This window comes from Dermacentor variabilis, chromosome 2, assembly GCF_050947875.1.
Source record: "Dermacentor variabilis isolate Ectoservices chromosome 2, ASM5094787v1, whole genome shotgun sequence".
Lineage (NCBI taxonomy): Eukaryota > Metazoa > Arthropoda > Arachnida > Ixodida > Ixodidae > Dermacentor > Dermacentor variabilis.
This window is the reverse complement of record NC_134569.1, coordinates 68,420,838-68,448,152: the sequence shown is the minus strand read 5'-3', so window position 1 is coordinate 68,448,152 and position 27,315 is coordinate 68,420,838. Positions and strand designations below refer to the sequence as shown.

General features: G+C 45.7%; 1 protein-coding gene across 1 annotated transcript in view; it reads left to right on the top strand.

Annotated features, from left to right (window-relative positions):
- The window catches only part of LOC142570340 (synaptogenesis protein syg-2-like), a 264,644-nt gene that overhangs the window by 193,639 nt on the left and 43,690 nt on the right, over positions 1 to 27,315 (top strand). Inside the window, exons 3-4 of the mRNA XM_075678727.1 lie at positions 191 to 301; positions 11,372 to 11,575. Coding sequence (XP_075534842.1) covers positions 191 to 301; positions 11,372 to 11,575 — 315 coding nt within the window. The remainder of the gene's footprint in view (positions 1 to 190; positions 302 to 11,371; positions 11,576 to 27,315) is intronic.

Genomic DNA, 27,315 nt, shown 5'->3' with positions numbered 1-27,315 from the left:
TTAGTCACTGGCAGTGCGATGTTTTGATATAAGAGCATGCTGTACTTGGGAAGGCGTTCCAAATATACGGGCTATTGCTGTACGGTATTTTCATAGTGCATAGTGTCGCATTAAAAGAGAGAACAAAGCTAAGTTCGCAACAAAACTCGAACTAATAATCATTCTATTTATATATTTTTCTTGCTCCCAGTACCTCCCAAGCGTCCCGTCATAATGGACGAAAATGGCACGAAGATTGACAACATCACCAGGCCGTACCTAGAGGGTGAAGACCTCACACTGACCTGTGACGTCTACGACGGTGAGTTTGTTTTCATACACCGACAGTTTTCTTGGCTTAACGTCTAGCAAGTTATTGTTGTGGTGAGGATGCTTCTTAGTGCACCGCTTTCTGTTATGTGAGGGCACCACTTTTGTGTGCACGCAGAAATTCCATAAAATTCTAAGGAATTCAGTCGAGAAGACAATGCCTTCTTTTTGAAATTTTGGCTGTTGGAACATCTCGGCGATGTTGACATCGACGGCGAAAATTCGCCTCAAATGTGCAGTAAAAGCCATACGGGTTTATTTCCTAGTGGTTTGCACGTAACCATTATTGTTCGACGACATCATATGGTCACAGTGGGTTATGGATGTTATCCTGCTACGTCGTGTATGTGACGTTCCGACAAGTGAAGGGGGAAAGACAGATACTTTTATTTTGTTTCCTATCCTCCCTTTCGCTTTTTTACTATTGAGTTAGTTTGAACTGTTTCCGCTTAGCATTGTCTTAAAGATCAGCTTACAGCGTTAGCTAATCATAGCCCGTCAGCCAATTATTGCTCTTCATACGCATGTTCTTTATGGTGTAGCATCGACGACAGGGCCATATTGTGTTCAGCAAATCTTTCACTGTTTCATGCAATGTTGGTTGGAATAAACATTCGGAGGTGCATGTGGAGCAATATACTACGGATAACAACACTAAATCTATTGCGGAGGTGGCGCTATTTTATCCTCCTCTCTCCCTCCTCCTTTTCACATCTTGCTCCTAGTTTCACTTCACTTCTTTCACTTTCGCGCCAGTAGTTATGCTTATGGCATTATGTTTGTTTGCAATCGAGGAAACCTTATCGAAATTGATTCAGTTGGTGCCATAAAAAAAGGATATCTTGTTCCTATAGATTCAAATAGGAGCTCCCGAGTAGGGCTTGTCGTCAAAGTTCTGATTTAAACACCCCACGACATTACGCTGAAATTGCAAGACAGATTCATGCAACGGCCGATAAACGACGAGAGCGAGTAAGAGATGTGGGAGTCCACTTGATACAGAACTGAAACATTTCAAAGTATATTAACGGGAAAGCATTGGCTAGTAGGTTATTTATATATTTAGCAGGAACACCGTTATGGATACGGAGAAACCAAAGCACATACAAAACACATCACTCAGTATAATGTCTCTATGAGCCGTCAACTTTGTCTGTGTCCTTAGCGTCGTTCCCTCCCGGACATTGCGAAATGCTTTACAGTGGAAGGAAAACAGCAGGGCATCTCGTAGTGGGCACAACGGCTACGAAACGTTTCATTTAATTCCACCTACCGCCTGTGAGAGATTTCTCTGGCTCGAATAATTCTCGCGATAACGAGTAAATGCCACTCTGGTCTATAGGGAAGCCCGTAAAGTTGTGAAAAAGAAACTTAAATGTTTCTGCTTTGGTGTTTGTTGATATATAAAGTAATGAGGGCGTGCGATCAGCCTATTATAACCGACAAAGGCGCCATCCCGCTCCTTAGGTGCGATATTGTTCGCTTGAAGTAGTGTCAGCGGAGTGGCCTAGTCCGCAAAGCATAATAAGATTTCACGAACCTAATAAAATAAACATGACCAAGAAGTAACACTTCCGACTGGCAATATCTAAGCCCACAATTCAATTTAAAGGAGAGTGCTGCGTGGCCTTTCTTTTTCTTCACTTTATTTTTTATAACAATACCGGAAAGCACTTCGGGATGAGTTCGGCGGACCTCCAAAATACTAGGATAGTCATATAAGAAATGATAACGCTGTAGAAAGAAAACGTTGCGTGCATTTCGAACAACTTTTCGCCGAAAGGGCGAAATTCCAAAAAAGAAACTTTCACATTATGAGCGCGTTCTGCTGTGCTTCTTTTGCTCTGGTCTTTTCCGCGATGTCTGCCGTTATAGCGCTGAGAGACCTTTCTCAGCGACAGAAAAAGATGACAACTCTCCCTGCAGGCCACCTCCAAACGCCTGACGTACCATCACTACCATTCTTTCCTTTATGTTCTAGTCTGTTTTGGAAAATAAGTGAATTGCTATGGCAACAGTTGAAGAGGACTGATACGCAATCACACGGACACTGCTGCCAAGGAAGGAAGGAAAACAGGAGGTGAAAGGCAGATAGGTTAACCATATTAAGTGTCCGGTTGGCTACTCGCTGTGCAACTGATGCCGCCGACTCCCTCCTGGAGAACGTAATCCTTCACCATGGTGTCCCTCTACAGCTTATCACCTACCAAGACCGCTACTTTCTTTCTAAAGTTGTCAATGACCTTCTAGACTTCTAAGCGCAGAAACGTCAACTTGCTGCTGCTCACCTGGCAAAAATGAATGACCTAAACGAGCGTCTCAACCAAACCCTCACTGACACGCTTTCCATGTAGGTGTTCGCTGACCATCGTGACTGGGAGTGTGCATTGCCGTTTGTTACCATTCAATATAGTCCTCGCCGTGGTACTGTCGCGGTACCTCTCGTTTGGCAGTGATCCTAGCTACCTTTCGAACCGTTCTGCCTGTAAGCCTACATTTCTTGTCGGAGTACACTCGTGAAGCCATACTTAACGTACAAGAGAAGGCCACCTATATGGTGGTTGCCTATACCTATACAGGCAGGCGCTTGGATGGCGGTCGCCACTCTGACACCCACTGCACAACGGATGCCCTAGTTCTTCTTTGGTGACCATCGTGACGCGTTGACCTACCTGAGAAGTTACTTTCGCCCTACTTTGATCACTACTGCGTCTTGCGTCAGGTAACCGACGTCACTCTCTTGACCCCACCCTGGCTCAGCCTCGCTCTGACGTTATGCCCGTCTGCGCCTCAAGCCGTATATTTCGACTGCCTCCTATACAGTACCGTGTTGGTGCTTCAGAAACAGGGGACCATGCAACAAGCTGATAAAGAAGGCATTGATGATTAGTCTGAAGAAGGCGACGCTCTTGGAATTGGCGATTAGAAGGTTTGAAAACGTATTCATTTCCCAATCAGCTTTATTCTTCGGAGTACACTGACCTCGGATTCATGCACCACATGTGGTATTTGTACATGTATTGATTAACCCCTTAAATGGGATTAATTAAATGATATCTGAGAGATGCCACCTAATTGTGACCTGCGAGAGAGTCTAGAAATCATCTATGATGACATCTACCTAAACAACGCGAAACTTCTCTCTCACAACATAATTAATGGGCTATTACAAGACCATTAATTGAGTTAAGCTTTAAATATGGTCATCGCAGCGAACGGTATCATAGTGGGGATAAAATTCTAGAATTGGCATTTTCGCCAATTGTCATTCTCATTCAGGATTCCTGATGTCCTATTTGCATTTCTGGATAAATTTTTAGCTGTAGCGTTAACTTTACACAAACTACTTTCATCAATATCGACGGTCGTTATAATAACGGATCCTTTATGTTCATCGCTCACAACGAAAAGGGCAAGTAATGTTTTAAGTACAGCTAATTTTCTAGTGGCTGCCCGCATAGATTTCATTAGATTGGTTTGGGTGCCTGGACATTAGAGATTATTCATCAAGAAAATGGCTGACAGCCTCGCGAGAGCGGCCCTGAATGGCCTTCCAATATGATTACTTTCTACATCAGCTTACCTCACTTTTGCCAGGCTCAGGAGATATACAATTATTCAAGACTTATTGAACCAAGCTACAGAAATTCTTTTTAGAATATCAACACCTGCTATTATCTTAGCACACAAATTCCTTTCACAGCAGGAAAACTGAAGTAATTTTTACCCGATTACGTCGTTGAATACCAGTATTAAACATTTATCGTGACAGGGCTGGTGGGGTGCCTTCCCCTTTTTGCCCATTCTGTGGAGAGAATGAGACCACAGATAATTTCTTGCTTATTCTGCCGCCGTTTTTAATCTTTAAGGACAACTACTTTAGAATTAACGTTCAGACAACTTGGTTTAAATTATTCCGTTTTGAACATTCTTTCTCTAGGAGCCTCCTCTCTTCGAAACTACCACAAGGATGTCTGGTTAGCCCTGGAGGAATTATTAGTTGTTTCAAGGAGGAGGAGGGAAAAAAACGCTTATCGAAGAAAAAATTTCTTAAGTTCTGCATACTTTTTTTTATTCATTTCTTCCTGAGAACTTTACGAATTTTATTATTAACAATTTGCTGATACCATCCAAACCTTGGTCGATCCCCCGCAGGGAGAATGCGATATATTAAAAGGCAAACCAATCCAAACCAAACTTGTAAGCAAGTCATTGCAAGTATTACGTAAATACCGAGTGTTTAAGCGAACACTTAAAATTTTTAAAAGGTTGCCTGTGTCAGATAGCTCAATTCTATATTATGAGCCGGTCTACTCGAAGTTGCGGACACTACTTGCACAAAAAATTTAAATGTGAAATCGAATAATTAACAATAATTCACTAATTCACTTTACGCCTAGTTGTCTTATGACCCATATTGCAATTTAGAAATTCTAGCACTGCACTTCGCAAGGCGGATCAACTTCGAACGAATTCTCAGGACGATACCAGTTTCGAGATATAAATTCCCCAACTTTGCGGAGAAATGCATTGGCGTTCCAGTTACTTGTGTGCGTCAGTGCATGAAACGACGTTTTGTTAACAAATTAACTGGAACGCCAATGGATTTCTCAGCAAGGTTCGGGAATTTATATCTCGAAACTGGTATCACCTTGAAAATTCGTTTCAAGCGGATGCGTCTTGAAAATTCCACGGCTAGAACTTTTAAATTGCAGAATGGGCCACAATGTAATTAGTTAAAACTTAATTAGTGAATTTTTATTAATTAGTTGATTTTGCATCTCAATGTTTTGTGCAAGTATTGTCCGCCGCTTCGAGTAGACCAGCTCATGAACTAGAATTGTGGCATCAGCCACAGGGAACTTTGAAACATATATGAAAGTGTTCGCTGAAACACCGTGTATATTTCCGTGCTTCTCTATTGCCCTTAACAGTATGGCTGTATTAGTTGGTTCAAGCACCCAATTTTATGTGTGTAAGTGGGTGAGTTACAGACACAAAAAACACCCTTAAGGCTGCAAATTCTTATCACATCTACAGTGCTTCACACCAACGTGCTGAGTGATGTTCTCATGAAAATGGGACAGAAAAGAGAGAGGAAGCTTGGAGAAATATGCGCGCCTCTGATGACGCCGAATGATCGCGTGAATGCGCAAAAGGTGTAGAAAGAATCGCCTCGCCAGAAAATAAATCACATCGAGTCCATTAAACCACATTCAAATAGCCATCTGTGGTACTTTGTTCAAACGAGACAACCGACAGGAAAGGTCGTTTAGCTCAAAGAAGATTGCGTATGCGCGAACTTTTGGTCTCTGAACCTGGGATTAGAGGGCTGCTTTACGAACGATGACTGCTGAAACCACGGGACATCGCTTTTTTTATCACCCCTAACGGCGTCTCAGGCGCCCCTGTGATAACCTTTCCCCTCTCAGACTATTCTTCGACCATTGAATAAAATTCAAAGCAGCCACGGAGGGCAACAGTCGGTGCTGTTGCAACAGTGATGGCGCCAACACAACGAAATCAGGGTAAATTTATTGTCTGCTCCTCGCCATGGACAACCGTGGTCTTCGCTTGGAGATTGCGTCATTTCAAGTTACGTTTTCACTACCCTCTTAGGTGCACTTTTATACTTGCGTGCTAGATCAACGACCGCAGCTCTTTGGCTGCTGGGCATTTCATACAGCAGCAGCTGTCACCGGCTGTGGTTTAAAAAGTGTAACGTTTCAGCCAAAGTAAGCGTGCTTGTTCTTGTCGGTGTCATTGTTGGTCAGTCATTTGTTTCTAACATTCCGGAAGACCATGAGAAAGATATTGATGAAACTGAAAGTGGTGCTGCCGATATTATCGTATCTTCATGATTTGTTCGAGTTCGAGTTTAGCGCTAAGTAGAGTTATCGAGTTAGCCTCTTTAAACTGCAACTAACAAAATCTGAAAAAAAGAAAACGAAAACTGGCGGCTGTAGTAACTGCTTTGGAAATGATTATTGTTATTTTCGTGCACCTTTAAGTGACAATCACTAATAACATTACTGTAGAATAAAAATCTTGTGTCTAGACCAATCGATAAACAGACATGTATATTGCAGTATATATTCGACTCAATGCTATTCAAAGATGAGCTACCGATGTTGCATGGGTCTAGTATGTAACCTTTTCCCCCAATATAAGCTTGGTCCTGCCCGTACGACGATGACCCTGCGTACATGCTCTTCCACAATGCTCTAAATTTAAATAAATTCTGGAGCCCTATACGTGCCACAACATTGAGATGATTATGAGCAACGCTGTATATAGTAAGGGCTGTGTATCAATTTTGACAACCAAAGGCGTTCTTTTTTCGCGTACGCCTGGATCTAAGTGCATGAGTACTTTTACATTTCACCTAGATAAAGATACGGACACCATGGCCAGGATAGAACCTACGACCTCGTGCTCAGCAATGCAACACTATAGCCAGTGAGCTAACGCGGCCGGTGGCACTTCAACTCCCACTGTTTATTTGTATGTCTTTTTTAAATATGCAAAATGCCAAGAACAAACGGCTCGATAAGTTCCCTCTCTGTCCTGAAAAACACGGGGTTACATTTTTGGCAACGTGATATTCGCGCGACAGAACCCAAATCACGCTTGTAAACATTCGCAAAGCTTCCTTCTTTGCCTGAAAAGAAAGGGGAGATAAGCAAACAACTGTATTCTCATGAGGCCGTCTTGAGATTGTCTCGTGCGCGGCTACCCGAGACGACATCAAGCATAAGCTCCCCTATCGCGACGGAATAAGAAGCGGAACGAGCAAGTTGTGCCATCAGTAGCGGCGGATATGTCAGAATAACCAGGACAAAAAAAAATGAATACGCGGCAGAGCATTCTCTCCTTAAACCCGTGCGGAGGAAAACAAGCGACGGCCTCGCGGGCCACCCACTGCGCGGAACGAGAAGTTATGATCCACGGAGCAGCCGACGAGGTCTCGCAGTCACCGCCACTGCGCACTCCTCAAGCGGCGCAGACTGAGCGGGTGGGAAGCATTGTTTTCGAGCATGCGATTTCTGGCGCTGACGGCTTCGCACGAAGAAAAATGCTCGGGTCTCGCATTTGTCTTGGTTGTTCGCGAAGTGGGAGGAGGGGAAGAGCGGGGAGGGGGGTTGCAGGCGCGCTTGCCGTTCGGGGATACCGCCTTTCCGCTTTGCGCAACACAGCCAGAGCAATGCGCTATAAACGAAACGCTCGCGCGCTCGGGTGAAGCGACCCTGTGTGTTCTTTTCCCCTCTTTGCCTCTGCTCGATGACTCCTCATCCGAATTCGCCGCAGAGTTGCCCTGTCGCTACATTCTGCATAGGGTTCGCCTGTCGGCCAGCGTGCGCTGTTTTCAAAGAAAACATAGCCCCCGAAAGAGAGAGAGAGACACATTGAGACAGTTATAAGCTGAGATATGAAGACAGGGCATCGAATATGGCTTCTGCGTTGCCTAGCGGCCGCGTGCTCTCTTGGTGTGGCACTGCTGCTTTTGATCTGTTCGTCCCCCATTTCTCCGGCGTTATTCAGGCTTGCAAGTGACTGTTCTATTGGAGCCAATAACTTTCCCAGCATCTCTAGTGCTCGATCTAGAAGCGGCGTGCACTGGTGATACGGACGGCATTATAAATGACCGGGGGTTTTCTCGGCAAAGCCTGTGCAGTGGCTCGCGAATATAGGATTCCCCGCAAGCGTTTTCGAGAACTGCGATTCGGTTGCTGGTCGCCGTGGCAAATGCGGCGGCAGAGACACCAGCTCTGTGGTCGCGTGAGTAACGTTTTTTTGAAGCTAGCAGCACGCGGCGTCTGTTTTGCCCTACGCCGTCTCCTGTTTTCCCAAGCTTGGCTCATCTGTTTTGCGCTAACAGCGTTTGCCCTTTGCCCGGTTGTCCGTTGTGATCTACAGAGACGATATTTTTTTCAATGTCTGCGGTCGTCTGTTTCAATTCAAATTTGCGCTCTTCCATGCAGCGAAGCGTGAAAATATTTTTCTCCCCTCGGTATCGTTCCAAAAATGGAGAAAAACAGGCTGCTTTTTGTTTCATTCTTTTCTTTCTTTTTTGTGGCTTTTGGAATGCAGAACGCATGGCAGTACAAGTATGCACTGCTGTGGGTGCGAACAACATAAAGATCAGTGCTGAGGCATTTTATCTTAGTCTTTGTAAATATATGTTATGCAGTTTAGAAGCGGCGCAAATAGGAATCAGTGCAGACAAGCCTTCGGATTCCAATGAAATGAAAACACAGGGAACGAAAATATGGGTAAGCGTAATCGGAAACCAAGCTTTTCATTAAAAAAACTACCGCCCTTTCGAGTCCGTTAAGATGGTCGAACAGCGAAGCTGCATTATTTACATCGAGTGTTACACCATGCAAGTCAAACTTCGCAGGCAGTCTGAATTCTAAATATTTGACTGTCGACCCAAGACGATTGCAGACGGGCACTTTCAGCAACCCCTACCACCTGCACCGCCTGTGGCCCGCGCTGCATCCGTCGCTCGGCTGCCCATGGTGCGAGCACGAACGGGCGGTTATGGCCCATGTGCTTCGGGAACGCCAACGCCATGAGGAAGAAGGACAAGGAGGAATGGGGAAGACAACAGCAGGACCCTCTGAAGCGGGGCGCCTCGCTGAGAGATGGAAAGCCGTCCTCCTCAGCGAGGCACCCGAAGACCAGGAAGGGGCCGTCCAAAGGGCCAGGGCCGTTGCCGAGGATCTCGGAAGGTTTTCCTCGGGCGATGGACCCCTGGCAGCCTAGCCCCGGATACCAAAAGCAATACCCGTTGAACAAATAATGCTTATTCCTATCCTTTCCTATCCTGCTTCACCATTCTTTCAACTCATTCTCACTTTTGCGTGCCTCGCCTCGTGAACATGCTTTAGGAGTGCTTTCTACTGCGGTTCTCCCAGTGCTTTTCTTCTTTTTTTGCGCGTCAGGTTTGTCTGTGTTTTGCGGTGTTTTTTTTTTCGCTTGCTAGTTGCTCCGCCCCGGGGTCTTCTCATGGTTGTAACTGGGATGGAATGTGCGGAACCACTAACCGAAAGCTCCGTATACTGAGCGCAACGCCCAACTCTGGAGATGCGGGAGGTGCAATGATTGTGAGGATTGCTTCGATCGGTTTGACGATTGACGTTGGCATGACGAGCGGCAATGGAGCTGTGGAAGAAGACAACGACGCTCGAGCAATTTCTGATGATGATAGTTTTAGCGAACTCCCACAACGACGGCACAGGGCCCGCATAAACCGCTGGGGTGTAAAAAAATTAATTTATCTCGCAGCAAAATAATCTTGGAACAATACAGCTGGTACATCATGAAAGAAATGTCTGGCACAAACAAGATGTAGATATCAAGAATACCACACAGGAGGCAAGAACATGCTGCTACCTGAACTTGATTTTCCACCAGCAATGGCCATGGCACTATTAGTTGTTTGCCTCGTTTCGCGGTGATTTAGTCTTCTACTTTCATGTTCGAAGCTACTACACGACGTTCACCGACCGATATACCTTCAACAAGTAGAAGAACGCCGTGGAATTGCATGCGTTGAAGGGAAGGTGTGCTTCACATTTACTTTTCACAGCGAACGAATACTTACTTGCGCTCTCACTTAAGCACATTCCCTCGTGTTTTTAGTATAGCTATGTTCGCAGTGCAGCTTATACCTATAATATATACCATTAAAAGGTCCCTCCGCCGTGTTCTGCTGAATTTGATTTTCCAGAAGCGCTCTAGTTTATTGGAACTCTCTCTGCCTCTCGAACGGTTGCCTTTGAATTCTCCCCTTTCCATGCAGATCCATCTGCTACAAGGCCTCTAACGCTGCTATGAAACATCACTGTGTCACTTCTGGCTCGATGCAGCTTTCACAAAAAGCTTCTTCCTTCCTCATTGGGATAATGACCCGCCTTCCTGTGACAGTTTTGGGTGGGTGGATTCTATGGAACATCTCATCTGCATCTGTCCCCGCTATGACGACCAGGGCGTTCTAATTCGCTCCACGTTAGGTCACCTGGATACAAGATCACTCACGTTGTCAGAAGTACTTGCACCGTGTCTACAAGCCTCACAAGCCCAGAATGCGATACGTGCATTACTGCAGCTCCTGAATTCAACGAATATCAGTGCGCAACTGTGGTTCTGACGTGCACCTGTGGACGAAGCGACACTCTCATTGTTTTATGTCCTTCCTTGCTTTCTTTTGTTTTATTCCCTAACTTCTTTACCTTGCCTCGAGTAACAAACCGGACCTGTGTCTGGTTGACCTCGCTGGTTTTCCTTAACGTTCTTGTTTCTCGAGAGAGAGCAAGGGAGGCTGCCGCAAAGCATCCAATACTGATAGGCCTTTTGCTATCCTCCGGCATTGCTTTTTACGTTAGAGCGGTTTAGCTGCATGCCTTAAGCGGGACAGTTACCATGTCTGGGGCGAGCAGTGCCTCTTACTTCCTTCAGTAAAACTGTTTCATGGTCAAGGAACATGGTGACTATTCTTTTTTTTTGTGCTTGCGTTTTATGATCACCCTTTCCTTTCACCACGTACAACCTTGGTAAAACGCACAGGAAGAAAAACATCGACACACTGGTCATGCGCTGCACACTTCACATATCTTGACATGCCGTGCTAGTATAACAACACTTGCACATTCCCCTTTTCCTTTTCCTTATCTTTCGTTAGTATTTTGTTTGGTTTTATGTAAGAATGGGAGCAGTAAAATATGTACTGCATAAGGGCTTGCTTATGTACAAAGGAAAGCTAAAGACTTTCGCCTGTGCCAATTTTATCACAGATATTTCATTATAAGTCTGTCTGCACATTTTCTACTGCGAAGTTCAAGTTGTAGCAACTAGTAGCTGCAGTAACCTATGTAACTTTGGGCGCACGCCTACACGTGTATAAAGTTTGGAACAATGGCCACAAGCAATTGCGAATACACCTGAAGCCGCGGGGTCTAAGGAAGTGATACAAGAGTTTATTTTAGAAAATGTTGACTGTTTAATAACAACAAGTTACGCGATTAATCACGTTCGGTTTCGCGCACATTGCTCGCAGGCCAGCCAGAGCCCGTGGTGACATGGTGGCGTGGCTCGGAGCTCCTGCAGCAAGCACTGAGCCGCAATTCGGGTGGCCATCCACGCGCCACGCTGTTCCGCCTGCGGCTCACGCGCACCGACTACCAGGCGCGGCTGACCTGTCGCGCAACCAACAGCAACATTACGCTGCCCGTGGCCACAACCATCGTCGTGAACATGCACTGTAAGTACGCGCTGTTTTAGACGCCACTTGCGCGGCACGTTCACGCGGACGCTGTGACACAATGCCATCGAACATTGCTGAAACATTTCGTCGTTTTTAGAATGTCTCACGCCCATGATAGCGTCAAGAATTTAACGATACAGTTCAAAAGAAGACACAGAAAATGCAAAAAAATTGTTGGCATATTTTGCGTTACTAAGCCAACCGTTTTCAACCGCACGGGATACTGCATCTCACATAGGACTTTCTAAGCGGCCACAGTAACGTGTCTGCTCCAAAACTGCAGTATTCCAAGATTATTTCTGTAATTTGAACTTTCCCATTTAGGTTTCAGTTGAGCAAGAGGGTGCTGTTCGCTCCTGCCTGACGCATCGTAGTAAAAGTGGTAAAGGGGTGTAATAGGTGGTGTTCAAAGCCGGTCGTCTATGACGTTTTTCTGGTTCCCTTAATTGCGTCCGGCGACTTGAACCAGCAGAAGCATAGTCTTTAAGACCCGCTTTTTAAGTACCGAGGGCACCACCTTATGAGGCGTGAATGCGGATACCACCTATCGGAACATCAATTCCTCATGCGTGCTTAGTGGCAATCATGTCCAAGAAAGTGTTATGTGCTACGGGTTTTTTATATGAGCGTGATTGTGGGACAATCCAACCAGCAATACATCTTAGGCATCCTTTTTATTATTGCCAGATGGTCTGTCTCTTGATGATGCTGAGAGAAAACATGGTGGTCCTAATACATCAGTCACACGATATAAACAAACGCCAGATCACCAAGACCCGTATTCAAAAGGAAATTGTTGGGCAAAAACTGATCGTAACAGCTGGCGCCAGCCACTAGTGACACTGGACATAGGACTAGCGAAGGGGGCTGGTGAATGGGGCAAACATTTCTTACAAATAAACAGATTTGCGAATTCTGCCGCTCATTACGCGAGAGACAAGCGTTTCACTGACAGAGGACAGTTAAAATTAGTACCACATATGTAGTACAGAAATTAGTACCAACTGCAGTAAAATACTTCTCTATCTCTTGATACCAATCTGATTGTTTAAACACATTTTTTACTAAACAATCAATGATGGTTGAATTTGCGCTCGAGCTCTCTAGCGGACAAGTTCACTGAGATTCATGAAAAGTTCCATAGAACAGTATAAACACAGCATAGGTAAATAAGAGCTGTATCACATTACCACGGCTTTGTCAGTAGCATTGCAAATATACAGTTCATTTTGGCATCTCTTTGAGATTGCCGAATCAAACCTCGACATTACCTCGTCGTAACCAAGGTCATCATCCGCGCGCTGCTCCAACTGAGCGCGCTCCTGCTGCCATCTCTCGCGCGCGGCACGATTCTTGCTCTCCCCTTGCGCTCCAAAGCCGGATCCCGTGTTGTCGCCTATCCTCTCGCCCCCTTGCTCCGGGATCACGCAATGTCGCCTATCTTCTTGCCCCCTTCATCATTGCAACGCCGTTGCGGTGACTCTCGCCGTTACTGTCCACTCCTCTCTCACCGCCCTTTCTCCCGCTGTCGTGGCTCCGCCGCGGTGCCAGCGGCGGGCGCTCCTTGCCGCTTCGCGCGTGATCCGCGGCTCCCCGCTCCTCCGTCTCCGCGTAGCCTGGCTGTACGGCTCAAAGCCATGTCTCTCGCTTCCCCGTTTGCGGAGGGCTTTCCTCAGTGGCATTTGTCGCCTCTGGCAGTGCTTGCGCCTGGCTGTCCTTCTCCCGCCTCCACTCTTGCCCTATACCTTCCCTTACCTGGCGCAGTGCCATTGCGGTGACTCGAAAAAACAGTTATAGCGTGTCGTCCCCTTACTTCTACTTCCCACCCCACCCTATTGTGGTCACATTAAGGCCTGTCTATCACTGAATGGGTGTATGATCTCTACTCAATACCCCTGCTCTCGACCGCCTCCTCATCCCACCTTGCGAAAAACATTAAATAATAATTGCTAATCTCCTCTCCCCCATTTCCGTGGCGGCGACCCACTATAACATGGCGCGATGGCGCGTCGCGGGAGCGTCGGCTAGATAGCGGCGGATCGCGGTGTGTGCTGCCCGATCGGAAATGCAGAACCGCCTCCGTTCGGCACTACGTGTTGTGTACGCGGTTGCCTCTGGTTGAAGTAAGGCAGCAGCTGTGCTCAAAGATCGCATTACCAAGAAGCGTAATCGTTGACCAACTTTTTTTCGTCCTATGAAACCGGGGCGGAATTCAGTAAGCCAACTTACGAATAAATTTTGGCTTCAGGAAAAAGCTTCTGAAAAACGTATTCACAAAGCTAAACCTGTTCGTAAGGCCAGCAAGCTCGCGATGCCCACCGCTGCAAAGATGGGTGCTGTAATCGAAAAAATGCGTATATGTGAGGGTAGCACAGGGGCGAATTTTAGTACTTCTGCCAATAGTAAGCGCAAGTTAATTGACAAAAACCTAAACAGCCGTCGCAGATGACTCGAGAAGAAATTTCTACTATAGCGGCTCGGCAATCTTACGAACACAATTATGTCTACCTGCACCGTTCGAGCTGACGCGGGTAAGCGTTGGAACGCGCTGTTGCGGCTGATTGGCCAAAGGCCACGATTGATAGCCGAGGATGGCACGTGCTTATATCTTCTGGCGCGCTCTGCTTTGTCATCTCAAAGTGCATTGAGCTTTTTTTCAGTGCATAATATTATTGAGTGTGCACTGCTATGGAAGGCAGTGACGATAATGCTGTGCGACGAACTTCTGCCCAGTGTCTGATAGGCTGTCTCTGCATGCGCGCAACAGCCTAAATTTCCGTACTCGTCAAGGCACTCTATTGGGTGTTAGCAAACAGAAGTGTAGTGTCCGTCCCTGACAACCGTAAAGTTTGTCACTGGTGTGTTTTGAGCACTTCTATCCTATTTTTTTTTCCAACTCTTTCAGGCTATTGTTCTCCATGAGAGATGAAAGAATGAAAAACGCCTAAACATGTATAATTATCAAAACATGTTACTGTTGGACATTTCGCTGTCGTCTTCGTGCTGTTAGCCACCAGCCTCCTATTATATAGCACATAGTTACAATTTAGCACAAAGTTGAATCGACGCAGTGTATGTGCCCACGGTTTTTCTCATTCGGTGGCCTGCGGTGTGAAACAACGTATGCGTACGACGGATATCAATCCTGCCTATCATAGGAAGCGGGACGTCCATTCAATGACATAAAAAAAAAGAAAGGGCAATAAAAATCGGTTACCGCCATTGATAAGCAATGTACACACGCACGCACGCACACGCTCGCACGCACACACACACACACACACACACGCACACACACACACACAAACACACACACACACACACACACACACACACGCAAGGCCCATAGATTTATATTTATCTAACCTTACTGACGAGTGTCACTGGATACGCTTGGTTTTTTGGTAAAAAAGCGCGAAGCATAACGCTCATAATCAAGCCCCTAAGTTTTTCTTCTGCATGTACGAAGCCAGTAACAAACAACATTTCATGAGAAGACTAGACGACAAAGAAAAGCAACAGCATACGGCAGCCATCGTCTTCTTATGATTGGTTGCAGATACTTATTCTAAACTACAGACTATTAGTTTTGGACAAAATGACGTCACTCACGTCTTTTAGCCACTAGGTGCGATCTTCTTTCTGCAGTTTCCTCCAATCACTTAAGAAACCCTTCATAGGCCTTAATGAATTCAGAGCAAGAATTTCTTTCAGCCGGCTACAGTCTGATGGTGCCCCGCGCCTGCTGCGCGGTAGTGAGACCAACATGATGGCACGAGAAAGCTGGTGCTAGTGGCCTGGTATTGCGAAATGAACAATGTTAAGCATGCACGAAGCATGCGAAACACGTCGGATCAGCAAGGTCAGCCCTTACGTCGCTCGAATTATGCTGCCTTGTGCGCTTTACCAGCGAGGACAGATCGATCACTTAATTCGGTGCATTTGGACGAAGCTACGACATTTTCTTTGTAATTAACGGTGTAAGTGCATATCGTATAGATTGTAGTGAAGGAATGAACGAACTTCCCATCAAAGCGGTGGTGTGTGCCGCATATGGCTGACAACTCAATAATTGTTTCACTTATGCGTAACTTACATTTTCACGTTCAGCCGCAGCGCACGTATCCCCAACTTGAATGTCTTCGAGACTGCCTCACTGATAGTTCCGGCGTCACATGTTTTAATTTCCACGCAAGAAAAGTGGAGAAATACTTGTCGAGAAAACGGTCAGGCAAGGAGACAGAATCTCTCCAATTATGTTCATTTCATGCTTAGAAGTATTCAAGCTATTAGACTGCGAAGGTTTGAGTGCGATAATCAACGGCAAATATCCCAACAACATTAAGCTTGCCGATGACATTGTTTTGTTCAGAAACGCTGGGCACGCATTGCAACAATTGATTGGGGACCTTAACCGAGAAAGCGAAAGATTAAGTTGAAGAACAATAGGTAGAAGAATAATGCGCAGAAGGCAAAGGTGATGTTGAATAACTTGTCAAGCCAACAAGAATTCTTGATCGGCAGTGAGCCTCTAGGCACGTACAGGAGTAAAATTATCTAGGTCAGTTACACACAGGGAACCGTGACCATTAGACGGAAATGTGCAGAAGAATGAAAATGGATCGGAGTGCGTACGGCCCGCATTACCAAATCGTGAGCGGGAGCTCATTGCCATTGCTGAAAAGGAAGGCACGCAATCATTCCATTCTTCAAGCACTGCCATATGGGGCATAAACTTGGAGGTTAACAATTAAGCTTGAGAATAAGTGAAGGACCGCTCAAACAAGCGATGGAACGAAAAATGTTAAGTCTAACGGTAGCGGAGGTAGACAGAGAGCAGTTCAGAACGGACGGCGGTGTGGATCAACGAGCAAACGGGTGTGGTGGTTGTTGAAGTTGAGAGAAAAAATAGGGAGCTGGGCAGGTCATGTAATTTATAGAGCGGGTAATCGATGGTCCATTAACAATACAGAGTGGACGCTAGGGGAAAGGAAGCACTGTCGAGGACGGCGGAAAATTAGGTAGGGGATGAAATCAGGAAATTTGCAGGCATAACTTGTAATTAGTTAGCTCAAGTCAGGGGTAATTAGAGATCGCTGGTAGAAACATTCGTCTTGCACTGAACATAAAAGTACGATGATGACGTTTTACAACATCCACAATTCATGCGGAATTTTAACGGACTGTTGCTTTTGAGCCACAGTTCGCTTCGTACTGCGAGGCCACATTCGCATGTTTACGGAACGGCGTCGAGAGTCGCTTCGGTAACACCACACCCTCACCTTGGTGTCGAACTGTATGTGCAGTGACTGCTTTTAACAAAGTGTGTCAGTGTCCCTAGAATGATGATTTGAACCACTATGACGTGAAACCAGCTACAATGTTGAATCACCTTGGGCTTCGTGTACAGTGCTGTGCAGTATTCTGAAGTGTACTTCAGCGTGTGTTCTTATGTGGCTGGGAAATTTATGGCGACCTTGGCGCAGAGGATCATGGTTATGTTGACTGATTAGCCTTCACTTTTTTTAGATGCCACGCGGGCTATGGCAGACAAGCGTAGTTAGGGACTCCAGTGCCTCACTGCACCAACCTGCGTATTATCTATTACCAGTCTGAAAGCTTGATATGTACGCGCCTTTGGACATTTCAGCTCTGTCGAAACGCGTCCACCCGAACCTGCAAAAGCAAACTGCTGACATGGTGTGAGTCATCATCCTGTTTTATCAGCTAAGTAGGAAGCCAAGCAGGAGCGATTAACACTGATACGATGTCAAAGTGTGATAGGCAGCGACTCTTTCAGGTGTGGATCTTATGTAGTGAAGTTTTCTCTCATGAATTGGGAGTGTCGGCAACCGTGACTTTCTTCTGCATTTATTTTTAGGACTGCTTTAATAGCTATCCGTGCGCTCGAGTCATATTATGCGAAGGGAACACGTGTTTCGTTCTCAGTTGGTGGTCGATGACATCGTCGATCAGCACCTTAGACGATACCAGCTGCCGAGGGGGCTGAAATTACGCCTATGCGCTGCACTAGAAACGCACCTGCAGCCGTGTGCAGCATGGTCATATACTATACCGGTGAACGTACGGGCACTCGGTCTCTTACCTTGAGACCATACGAGTTATGTATTATAAAGAAGGCTTTTTTTTATTTCCGTAATCAGTATCAAAATAAAGACCTTTAGTGGGTTTGTAATACGGTGGTGGTGATGATTTATACAGGCCGGGTTAGCCTGACACACTTGGCCGGCAATCGCTCCAACTGAGCTTTTCTTTCTGCGCCAAATATGTCACCCCATGTGTATCAGTTCTGGCTCTCGCAGAAATGTTAAAAGAACGCATAACACTTCCACTAGAATCCTTTTGACGGAGGTGCGCTGAACAAGCGAATGCGGTTGGGAATGTCAGCGCTGTAGCAGGCGCCCGCAAAAGGAAAACTGTCGAATAGGGACATGCAGTCATTTACTGTAAGGATATAGCCTCAGCTACGACAAGAAATGAAAGAAGTGCGGTAAACTGAAAATATGACGGCATGATGTGTGATCAGGCTATCAGTTAACCACACTGATTTTGCTTCTTGTTGTCTAATTCGAGCTGTGCTTCCACCTCGCTCTCATACGAGGCCGTAGGTTAAATGCGCTGCCACTTCGGTTGCACCCTTATCACAGCGTAAGAACATTTTGCCTAAGAAATTACCTACGAACAGCGCGGCTCAGTGATTTCTGCCCTGATTCCTAATGCACGTGGGCTCTGCAACCATTTCGTCTAACTTTAACATCTTCTGTCGTCAATAATTTTAGCGCCCGCATTATTTGGGGACATGATTTATCTAGGACGGGAGCAGAGATAGAGAAAGTTACAACTTACATAGATTCATAGGCATGTGCACGAGGGATAGTGCGTGAAAGCTAGGAGCAGTGAAAACTATGTCAAGACTGGCGAGCGAGATATCTTTGTGCTCTGTTAGTTTCTTATCTGCGTTACTCTTGGTTTACATATGCAAAAACTAGCACGGCGACCTGCTTCACCAGGTGCATGACCTTTATGGTCGTAAGAACTAACCCAACAGACCAAAAGGACATTAGTTATCCAACTAGAACAACTGATAGCTACATGGGAGGTAAACAAATGCAGGCGACCATGAAAGGCATTCACACTCGGGATGACACTAAATTGGGCTTTGTGTTTAACAGCAAACAAAAGTCGAAACGATGCATCGACTACTAATTTCGAACAAAAACCCTTCCTTAGGCCCAAGTGGAACAAAGTAACAATTCGACACTGCAAATATGACTCGGGCTATTCGGATTGTTCTCCGACTATTAGGACTAAAATTGGAGCTATAAGTGCACGACATACGGCATCATCTACGTGTTCGCTCTGCGTGTAAGGACTGAAGCGCAGTCTGGTCGATGCGCCAAAAGCCTAGATCTCGTATCTGTGGCTTATTTTTCGCCCAGCCTAAAGACATATAGCACGAAAAAAGGACGGGTGAGTGATATAGCGTCGGGGAAGGCGCCCATAAAATAATTGCTCCGCGTGCAGTTATGAACACTTGTGCTTTTTCGTCCAGAAACCCAAGTCATTTCTTGCCAAGGGAGAGTTCGGCTTCGTGGCATGATGCGCAAAGCGGGAGTCGTAAAACCTCAGCAAGATTGCCAGCTCCTCTCTTCTGGCCCAACTAAGCTCGGTAAAACGACGGCTTAGTTGGAGGGAGCTATTTTGTGCAAGCTACATTTATGTTGCCTAGCCAACAGCACCACTTGCAGTTATGCATATGACGAAGCATCGCGTAGCGGGAAAAACTTTCGTTCGCTTTGATCATGGAGTTCTTTTCCCGAAGTCGTCCGCACGCATCTCCCATTTGGGAAAGAAAGTTTCTCGAAGGCCGCCTACTCCATGATTAACGTTGTGCATATTCAGAACGAAGCAGACGAGCAAAGTCATATAAGAATAGCAACGGCGTAGGAAGCGATTTGGTACATTAACTTCGTTCTTTAGTTCTCCTGAGATTCTCCTTTATTTATCTGTAAAGAAGCAAGCGAAATTTTCTTTGTAGCCTCTTCAATTTTTTTTCTGAGAGCAATTTTTCTTATTTTAATTTTGACTGTAGAAGAAAGACGGTGCTGATTTACACTTCAAGCAGTTGTTCTCTACTGAATCAATGACAGATAGAAGATACGCTATGTGGCAACCTCGTCTACGAAGGAGCGGCCGTAGTAGAGTCAGTCGCTATGTCACTAATGCGATGTCATACCGTAGATACGCAATTATTTTTCATCAGAAGGACGGTCGTGGCTTACTGAACGAGGCAACTGGAAACGTCGAAAGTCAAGTAATCGCAATCAGAGACTGTACGACTTCGCAGCTACTGTAAGCGGCAAAAAGACCTATTTCTTCAACCTACACTTCGAGTGGATGGCACGGTCAATTTCGTTATGAGTGGGACGTCATTAGTCTGAATCGGGACCGATGACATTGCCAGCAGTGCACGGCAACGTCGTCGAAAGAGCCGACATGGAGATTAATGACAATCAGAGAACCCTTAGAATGCTTGGTTTGTCGTTGGGGGCCCTAGCGTAATTTGTTTCTCTTTTTTTGTTCCTTCCCATTTCCCTTTTGGTCTGCCGAGCGTTCGACTACCACCGGTCGCACATTCTACGTGCCGGTGACAGGCGGAACTATGTTGCTCGAGAACAATGTTAAAACAGCCGACGACGCTCCCAAATGAGTCCAAGTTTCATTGATTCCTGAACCTTATTAAAAATATGATCGAATGATCGGGCGCTCATATAATATATGCCTGTTAGCAGGTGTTGACGACGGCTACAGAACTAGGCAATGTAAAGGTGGAGAACCAACAACAGATCTCTGTTTGGGAAGGAGCAGTATTCTAGAAATCATAAAATGAGAGAATAATCTTACCACGACGCGCTAATATCATTTCCAGCTGCTGATGGGTGTTAATAAAATACTTATGAAGAAGTACAGAGAGGTAGGGACACTTAAGGGACACCTAAGGGCTTGGCCAGCAACGCCTTAAGCTGAAGACGGTGTTGGACTCATATGAAGCGGCATATGAGACCAACACCAATTAGAAGTTGAGAAGAATATAACTCCTACCCGCACGCTGAGGCAAGCTGCGAGAGGCCAAATAAAATCTGAGCATCTACATTGAGTATCAACAGCCTTACCGAAACGTGCACCCAGCGCGATATGTATAAGAAAAAGCCACCACTTCAACACCAATATCCGGGGACGCGCTCGTACAAACGAGGCCAAATTGACAGCCGAACACGGCACCCAGTTTCACACGGAAGCAAGAGACCAGTTGCATAGCCTTTAGTGTCATGACGACGCATAAGAAGAAACAAAGAAAAATGAATTACCGAGGAAATCTATAATACTCACCAGCAGTCCATGAAACCTTTGTCCATGAGGAAGTCACCGAATGCGTCTGCAACACACCATTACTTAACAGCGCACAACTCCAATGCATGCACTTTGTTTAGGGTATCAATAGCCAAAGCTCTCTACCCTTTGCTTTACTGGTTTCTCTCTCTTTCTCCCTCCATTCTTTCTATTCCCCTTCTGCCAAGCGGACAGCCAACCGGACTCTTCACTGGTTAACACCCGTGCCTTCGTTTTGTCTCTCACTGTCTCAGATGGAGAAAAGCAGGGTTTGATCTCATGAACGTGGAATTGGGCTCCTGTAAATTTAAGTAGCATGCGCTGTAAGAATGTTTACAACCTCATGGGTGTTTGTTTGTTAGACAGGTAACACCCCAACCGTTAAGACATTACAAAAATACGTTTATGGGGTAAGATCAAACTGTTGGCGGGAACCAATAATTAAATCTTGTTTGTCAAGCTTTTCTTGGAAGTAAAAAGGATGACAGCGGTGCAAGGCCACATAAAAAGTGCATTAAATAAAGTTTCACATCTATCCTTGCGAAATTATCCTGTCGGATATTTCTGTGAGCCCGAGGCTGTCAGAATGATATAAAAATTAATTATGGTATCATACGTGCCAAAACCACGATGTGATGATGAGGCAAACCATACCGGGGGATTCCGAAAATTTGGAGCACCTGGGGTTCTTTAACAGGTACGTAAATCTAAGTACACAGGTGCTTTCGCATTTCATCCCTATTGAAATGTGGCCCCCGTGGCTGGGATTCCATCCCGCGACCTCGTGCTTAGCTGCCCAATAGCATAGGCACTAAGCAACGATGGTGGGCGTATGATTAGATAGTTTTCAACTAGGTATTTTGTCATCGCCCACCTAGTTAGAGCTCTGTTGTCCTCCTGTATATATTTTTGTGTTACCCATGTGATAAGCAACACACTTAAGGATGTAAACATTTTTACTGTCTATGGTTAGGCGGCTTTAGGCAATAGTACACTCTGCTTTTATGTTCGTTTTAAATAAGTTAATTCTTCTCATTTTAGTAGAATGCCATTGTATATTTCAACCGCTTTTTCCCTCAAATTGTAAGGTAACTGTTACCCCACTTAGTGGGTTAGAGTAATTTTAGGACAAATGTTTAGGTCAAGCGCATGAGTGTTGAACAACGTCTTGATGCAGCCTGCATACTATAGATCTGTAGTGCAATTAAACCGGCTTGTGTACCTCTTTTTCTGTGTTGTGGTTGATTTTCTTGTATAGTAACTAATGTAGTGCAGCTGTTATTTAAGGAAGTTTCAAAATTAGCCTACATATTATATGAATATCAGTTTACATGCTGATTGTTTCTTTCGCCGCAAAATTTCGTATCCCGACACCACTTAGCCAAATGCTTTGGAACTTAGCTACAGCCCAGAAACGAGCGCTCTATGTCACGCTCCTTGTATCTGCCCGATGCGGCTACACACCAATCGTTCCTAGCACCCCTGCCCTACATCCAATATTTTGTTTCCTTCCCTCGTGTTTTGTGTGAGTGGGACGATCAATCTGGTTTTGGGGAGCACCGATTTGAGGACATCGCCTCATCTGCGCCTGACCCTTTCACGCAAGCCTACCGCCATCGCACTCCTGGCTCCTGGCCAGATTCGCGGCCAAAGGGGCAGGGCTCCATTAAGGCTCAGCTTTCAATCCGGACGCGGAACCCATGCCCCTCTAATGGGGATAGGTGTACCGCTGCCCCTAATGAATCCCTCGCCACTTTTCTCCCACCTAAGGTTGTAGGAAGGGTAGGGAACTAATACACGTAGCCGGCTCGCGAACGTTGCTTTCCATGTTGGGTGCAGGTGAGGGGTAGGAATTATTGAAGCGGAGGAAAGATGCCTCAGAGGGGAGAGAGCCACTCGTGGGAAAGGGTTGGATGTAACACACGCAGTGTGTCAACTCGAGCGAAGTCTTGGGTGTTTACCCTTTTCCAGCTGTTGGCTGAGGACTGCGGAGGGAGCGAGAGAGAGAGGAGGGCTAACCAGGAATTGGCCTCTTCAGAGGCGGCGATAGGTGGTTTTGCAACTCATTTCTCCTGCTCTCCGCTGAGGACGTGGTGCGACGACAGATGAGATCATGCCGCTGAAAGCGGTCCGAGTGGTCGGTTCTTAGAAGCAGGGCGTGCCACATTTTAGTTAGAAATCGCCGTTGAGGTAATGTCTGCTGGGTAACAGCTTTTGTGGTTTGTGGAACTAGAGGCGATTTCGGTGATATTTGTTAGATCGTCGATATGAATGCGCGACTGTTACGTGCACTCGAGACGGGCCTCATATACTCATATGACGGGCACGTAACGCGTGTGTACGTGCGTGCGTGTGTGTGTGTGCGTGCGAGTAGTGTGTGTATGTACGTGTGTTTGTGTGCGTATGTGTTTTGGTCCTCATTCACTCTTTTTAAAGAATTTTCTGGATAGAATACACTGAACTGCATGATAGAAGTATTCGTATATTACACGGCGCAACGTTAGAAACTTTTTCTTTCGTGTTTCTTGCCTTTCGAAACACCGTATGTTTAAAATATCATCCAAGGGCCAGTTTTGTACTTTGCCGTTGCGTAATTGGCACTAGTTATGCGTCATAATTGGGTGATGTGTCCCAGTGATTGACAATGCAGCATTACTGATTCTGCAAACAATATTTCATCACGTGGGATATCTCTAGTTGCTCAATGGATACCTCCACAGATAAGAATCGCTGGAATTGAAGAGGCTGATTGACTGGCTTCAAGTTAAGCTCATAACAACTGTGACTTCCGTAATATTTTGTGCCACCTTGATAACGGTCGTCTGCTGATTCATCGCCACCTGCTAAACGGCATCCAGACCAGCGCGTTGCAACTGGAACGTTCCCGTCTCGTGGTAGAGGCTTGCCTCGTGCTCTAGAGCGCAAGTACTCAAGCTGGGGGTCGGCTGCGTGAACGTGCGCGAACGTTTATACTGACAAGGACGTGCGGCCAGTCCATCGTGCATGTTTTGCGGCTGCTCCGAGACACTTCAGCCCCCTAAATTTGAGTGTCCCGCTTTCAGTGCGCAGCGCATGTCTCTAGTGAAAGACTATCATCCCCTTGGCTTGCGGTCTACGACACTCGACGAATCTTTGTACCCCAGTGGTTGTGCGCCTAAACGTGATCAGGCTATTCACGCTTTACTTGCTTTTCTAGAGTTCACGAACTTGGGTTCACGTTTGTAGCGTCGATGCTACTTCTTCTATTTACCATTCTGCAGTTTAACCGTACTGGTCTGTACTGTTTGTTCTACTTTATTCTTATAGATTTGTCCTGTTGCCTTTTTCTTTCCTCTTTCCTTAGCTCCTTTCGACTATTTTTGTGTTGCTGTCACCTCCCTTCTGAAGAGTAGGCAGCCGTTGTGCCCCTTCCGGTGGCAGTTGCCAGCCTGCTCCTCGCTTTCCATTTCCTTTTAAATGTATATATGTGTTCAAAACAAATAATAATAACCGAAAATAAAAACGGCACATAGGGATATTTGCAGCATACAGCGCGTATATGACCACATGTATTCAGAGACAGCATGATCGAGCAATGTAGCATTCTTAATGCACATATTGCAATAGAGAGAAGTCATAGTTTCATGTGAGGTCACCATACGAACAGTGCAGTGTACGTTATGAACAAACACTCGAATAAGACAGTACGGTAAGTGCGATATTAACCACAACAAAAGAGCGGCTTCAAAGTATAAGGACGGAATCTAGTTACATTTACTTAAGAAAACTGCGACGAGTGCTTTAGGTGTACCGAAAGAGAGAGAGAGAGAGAGAGAGGAAAAGGCAAAGGTAGGAAGGTTAACCAAAGAAGTTCCCGGTTGGCTAGCCTACACTTGGCGAGGCGGAAAGGGGTAGAATAGATAAGAAAGAGATAGAATAAAAAATAATAATGAGTCAGTAATCCACACAGTCAGTCGTAGAGGAATGCCCACTGTCACAAGCACTCGTACAGTCTAGTAGCCTTCAAGAAGTGCAGAAGGGCTTTTGTGTCCTTTCGCATGTAAGAATGCATAGACCATGGTCCCAAAATGTTTTCCTGCAAGAGCACTATATGGTTTATATAGGCTGAGTATAGCTTGTACGGTATATCGCTGAGCGTCAAAGGATAGGCAGTGACACAAAAAGGGCACTAGAGTCCCCTCGCGCCCCCACAAATTGTAAGCTGCACTGTTAGTAATTCCTATATATAGGAATAGCTATTTGTAAATGCGACACCCAGCTGCAAGCGGCTCAGTAAAATTGTGTCGCAGCGGGAGAGCCCAGGTGGTAGGCGAAGTCGAAACTGGTCGATAGAGTGTAAGCATGAGCTGGTGAAACCCGGTTAAATCCATCGTAAAAGTGAGATGTGGCGAGGAAGTTATTGAAGTTGCCGGGTAGCATCCGTTCTTGAGTGGGGGTATAGCACCCGCTGATGTTTTCGATGAGTCGAGCAAGCAGCTTCATCTGCTCTGTCATGGCCGATAATTCCGCAGTGGCTTGGCAACCATTGAAAATCAATGTCGTATCCTTTCTCGACCGCGTGGTAATGAGCGTGCCTTATTTCGTACACTAGCTACTCGTGTAACCCATGATGTAGGGCAAACTGCAGAGTTTGTAGGGCTGCTTTCATATCGCAGAAAATGGCCCAAGGATATGGCGGCTGCTGGAGCACGTAATCGAGTGCGCCTTGAAGAGCAGTAAGTTCTGCACCGGTGGGCGTGGTATTGGGAGAGTATTTAGATCGCAAAGAGACGGCGTCAGATAGAACAACCACTGCTCCGATAGAGCTGTTGGAATTGCTTAGAAATGTGTCCAATAGCCTTGAAAAGTGAACTGCTTCCTAGGCTGCATTTTTATAGGCATTTCACACTTAACAATGAAAGTTGGATTCGTAAAAGTAAAGCTCTCTGGCATGAAAGACCGTGTAGTCTTCATGATCACGAAATTACTTGCGGTTGCCGCCATCGCAAGACCACGTGGTGTGAGTGTCATGGTGTATAGAACGAGCGAGACACTATAATAAAATATAGTGGCTGAATTCAATATCCCGTCTTTTCTTTTTTGTATATACAAATTGGACTCGCGTGCAAGAAATAATGTGATGCATAAAAAGTTAATAAACAAAATACTGTATATAAATTAATAATAATAAAAAATAGCATATTGTCTGTATCAGCAAACCCGCCGCTGGGGAGTGCGCTGAGGGTATCTGCTTCTCTAGTGACTCTGCGTATATATGAATTCTGAAATTTTCAACAAAAAATTCTTTCAGTGTTTTTTTTTAACTGATTCCTTGTTGCTTCTTCCTTGTATATTGAGCTTTCAGACTGTCGTTTGAGTTTCTGCCGCTGTTGGCTGCCTATCAGAAACACTTTCTTTTGAAAGGCTTCGTTCAAATTAGCTGCCCTTTAGAGTCCAGGGCTCTGCTGTTGGAGAGCTGAAGTGGACGTGTAAACAAGTCGGTGCCTTGTTCGTCGTATAATCTATTCGCGCTGGTCTTTGGACAAATCGGCTATCGCGATTGCGAGAATGCCGACATCACAAGCCATCGCAGCGGGGAGCGACGAGGGCACTGTTGCAGTTCTTAAGGGCAACAAAATTGGACAAGCGGCTGTACCCTTAACTGATGTTTATAGTGCTGCAAGTGTTTCTGGGCTGTGCGGTGACAGCATGCGGCGACAGTGACAGACTGAGATTGTATGTCTATGCTCCTTTCTTTCTTTATCTCTACTTTGCTATCACTTCACCTCCACCTCTCCTCTCTCCCCAGCGTAGGGTATAGCAAACCGGATTTTCCCATCTGGTTCACCTGCCTGCCTTTTTCCTTTCTTCTGTCTCTCTCTCTGATCGCGTTTGCATCCACCTTTGGGTGCAAATGAATGTAACTTTGCCACTGCGATTCGTTAGTGATCCTCCTACAAACTCTAGAAGGGGTCCTGAATCACCCCTCGGTCTTGGTGAAAAAACGCAGACCGCGTAACCCGCTGCTGTGAACACCACAGCCATGTCTTGCAGTTGGGCCCGGCGCGTGGAGCTGGCAAGCGGAGCGCGAAGTCGACTTTTTCTCATACGCTATCTTTTCAACAGAAGCCTACTCCTCACTCTTTTCTAGAGGATTTATTTCCTAATATAGCAGATTACAATACGCGCCGGTTGTTCGTGGAAAGATTACATCAATCAAGACGGAGTTTGTATCAGTGCGCTTCTTCCTACTGTCACTGTGTATATTTATTGACGGAGTTTACTAAACAGGTTGAAGTCAGCGAAAAGCTGCTTTCGGATTTCGATAATAATTACGCACTTCCTGA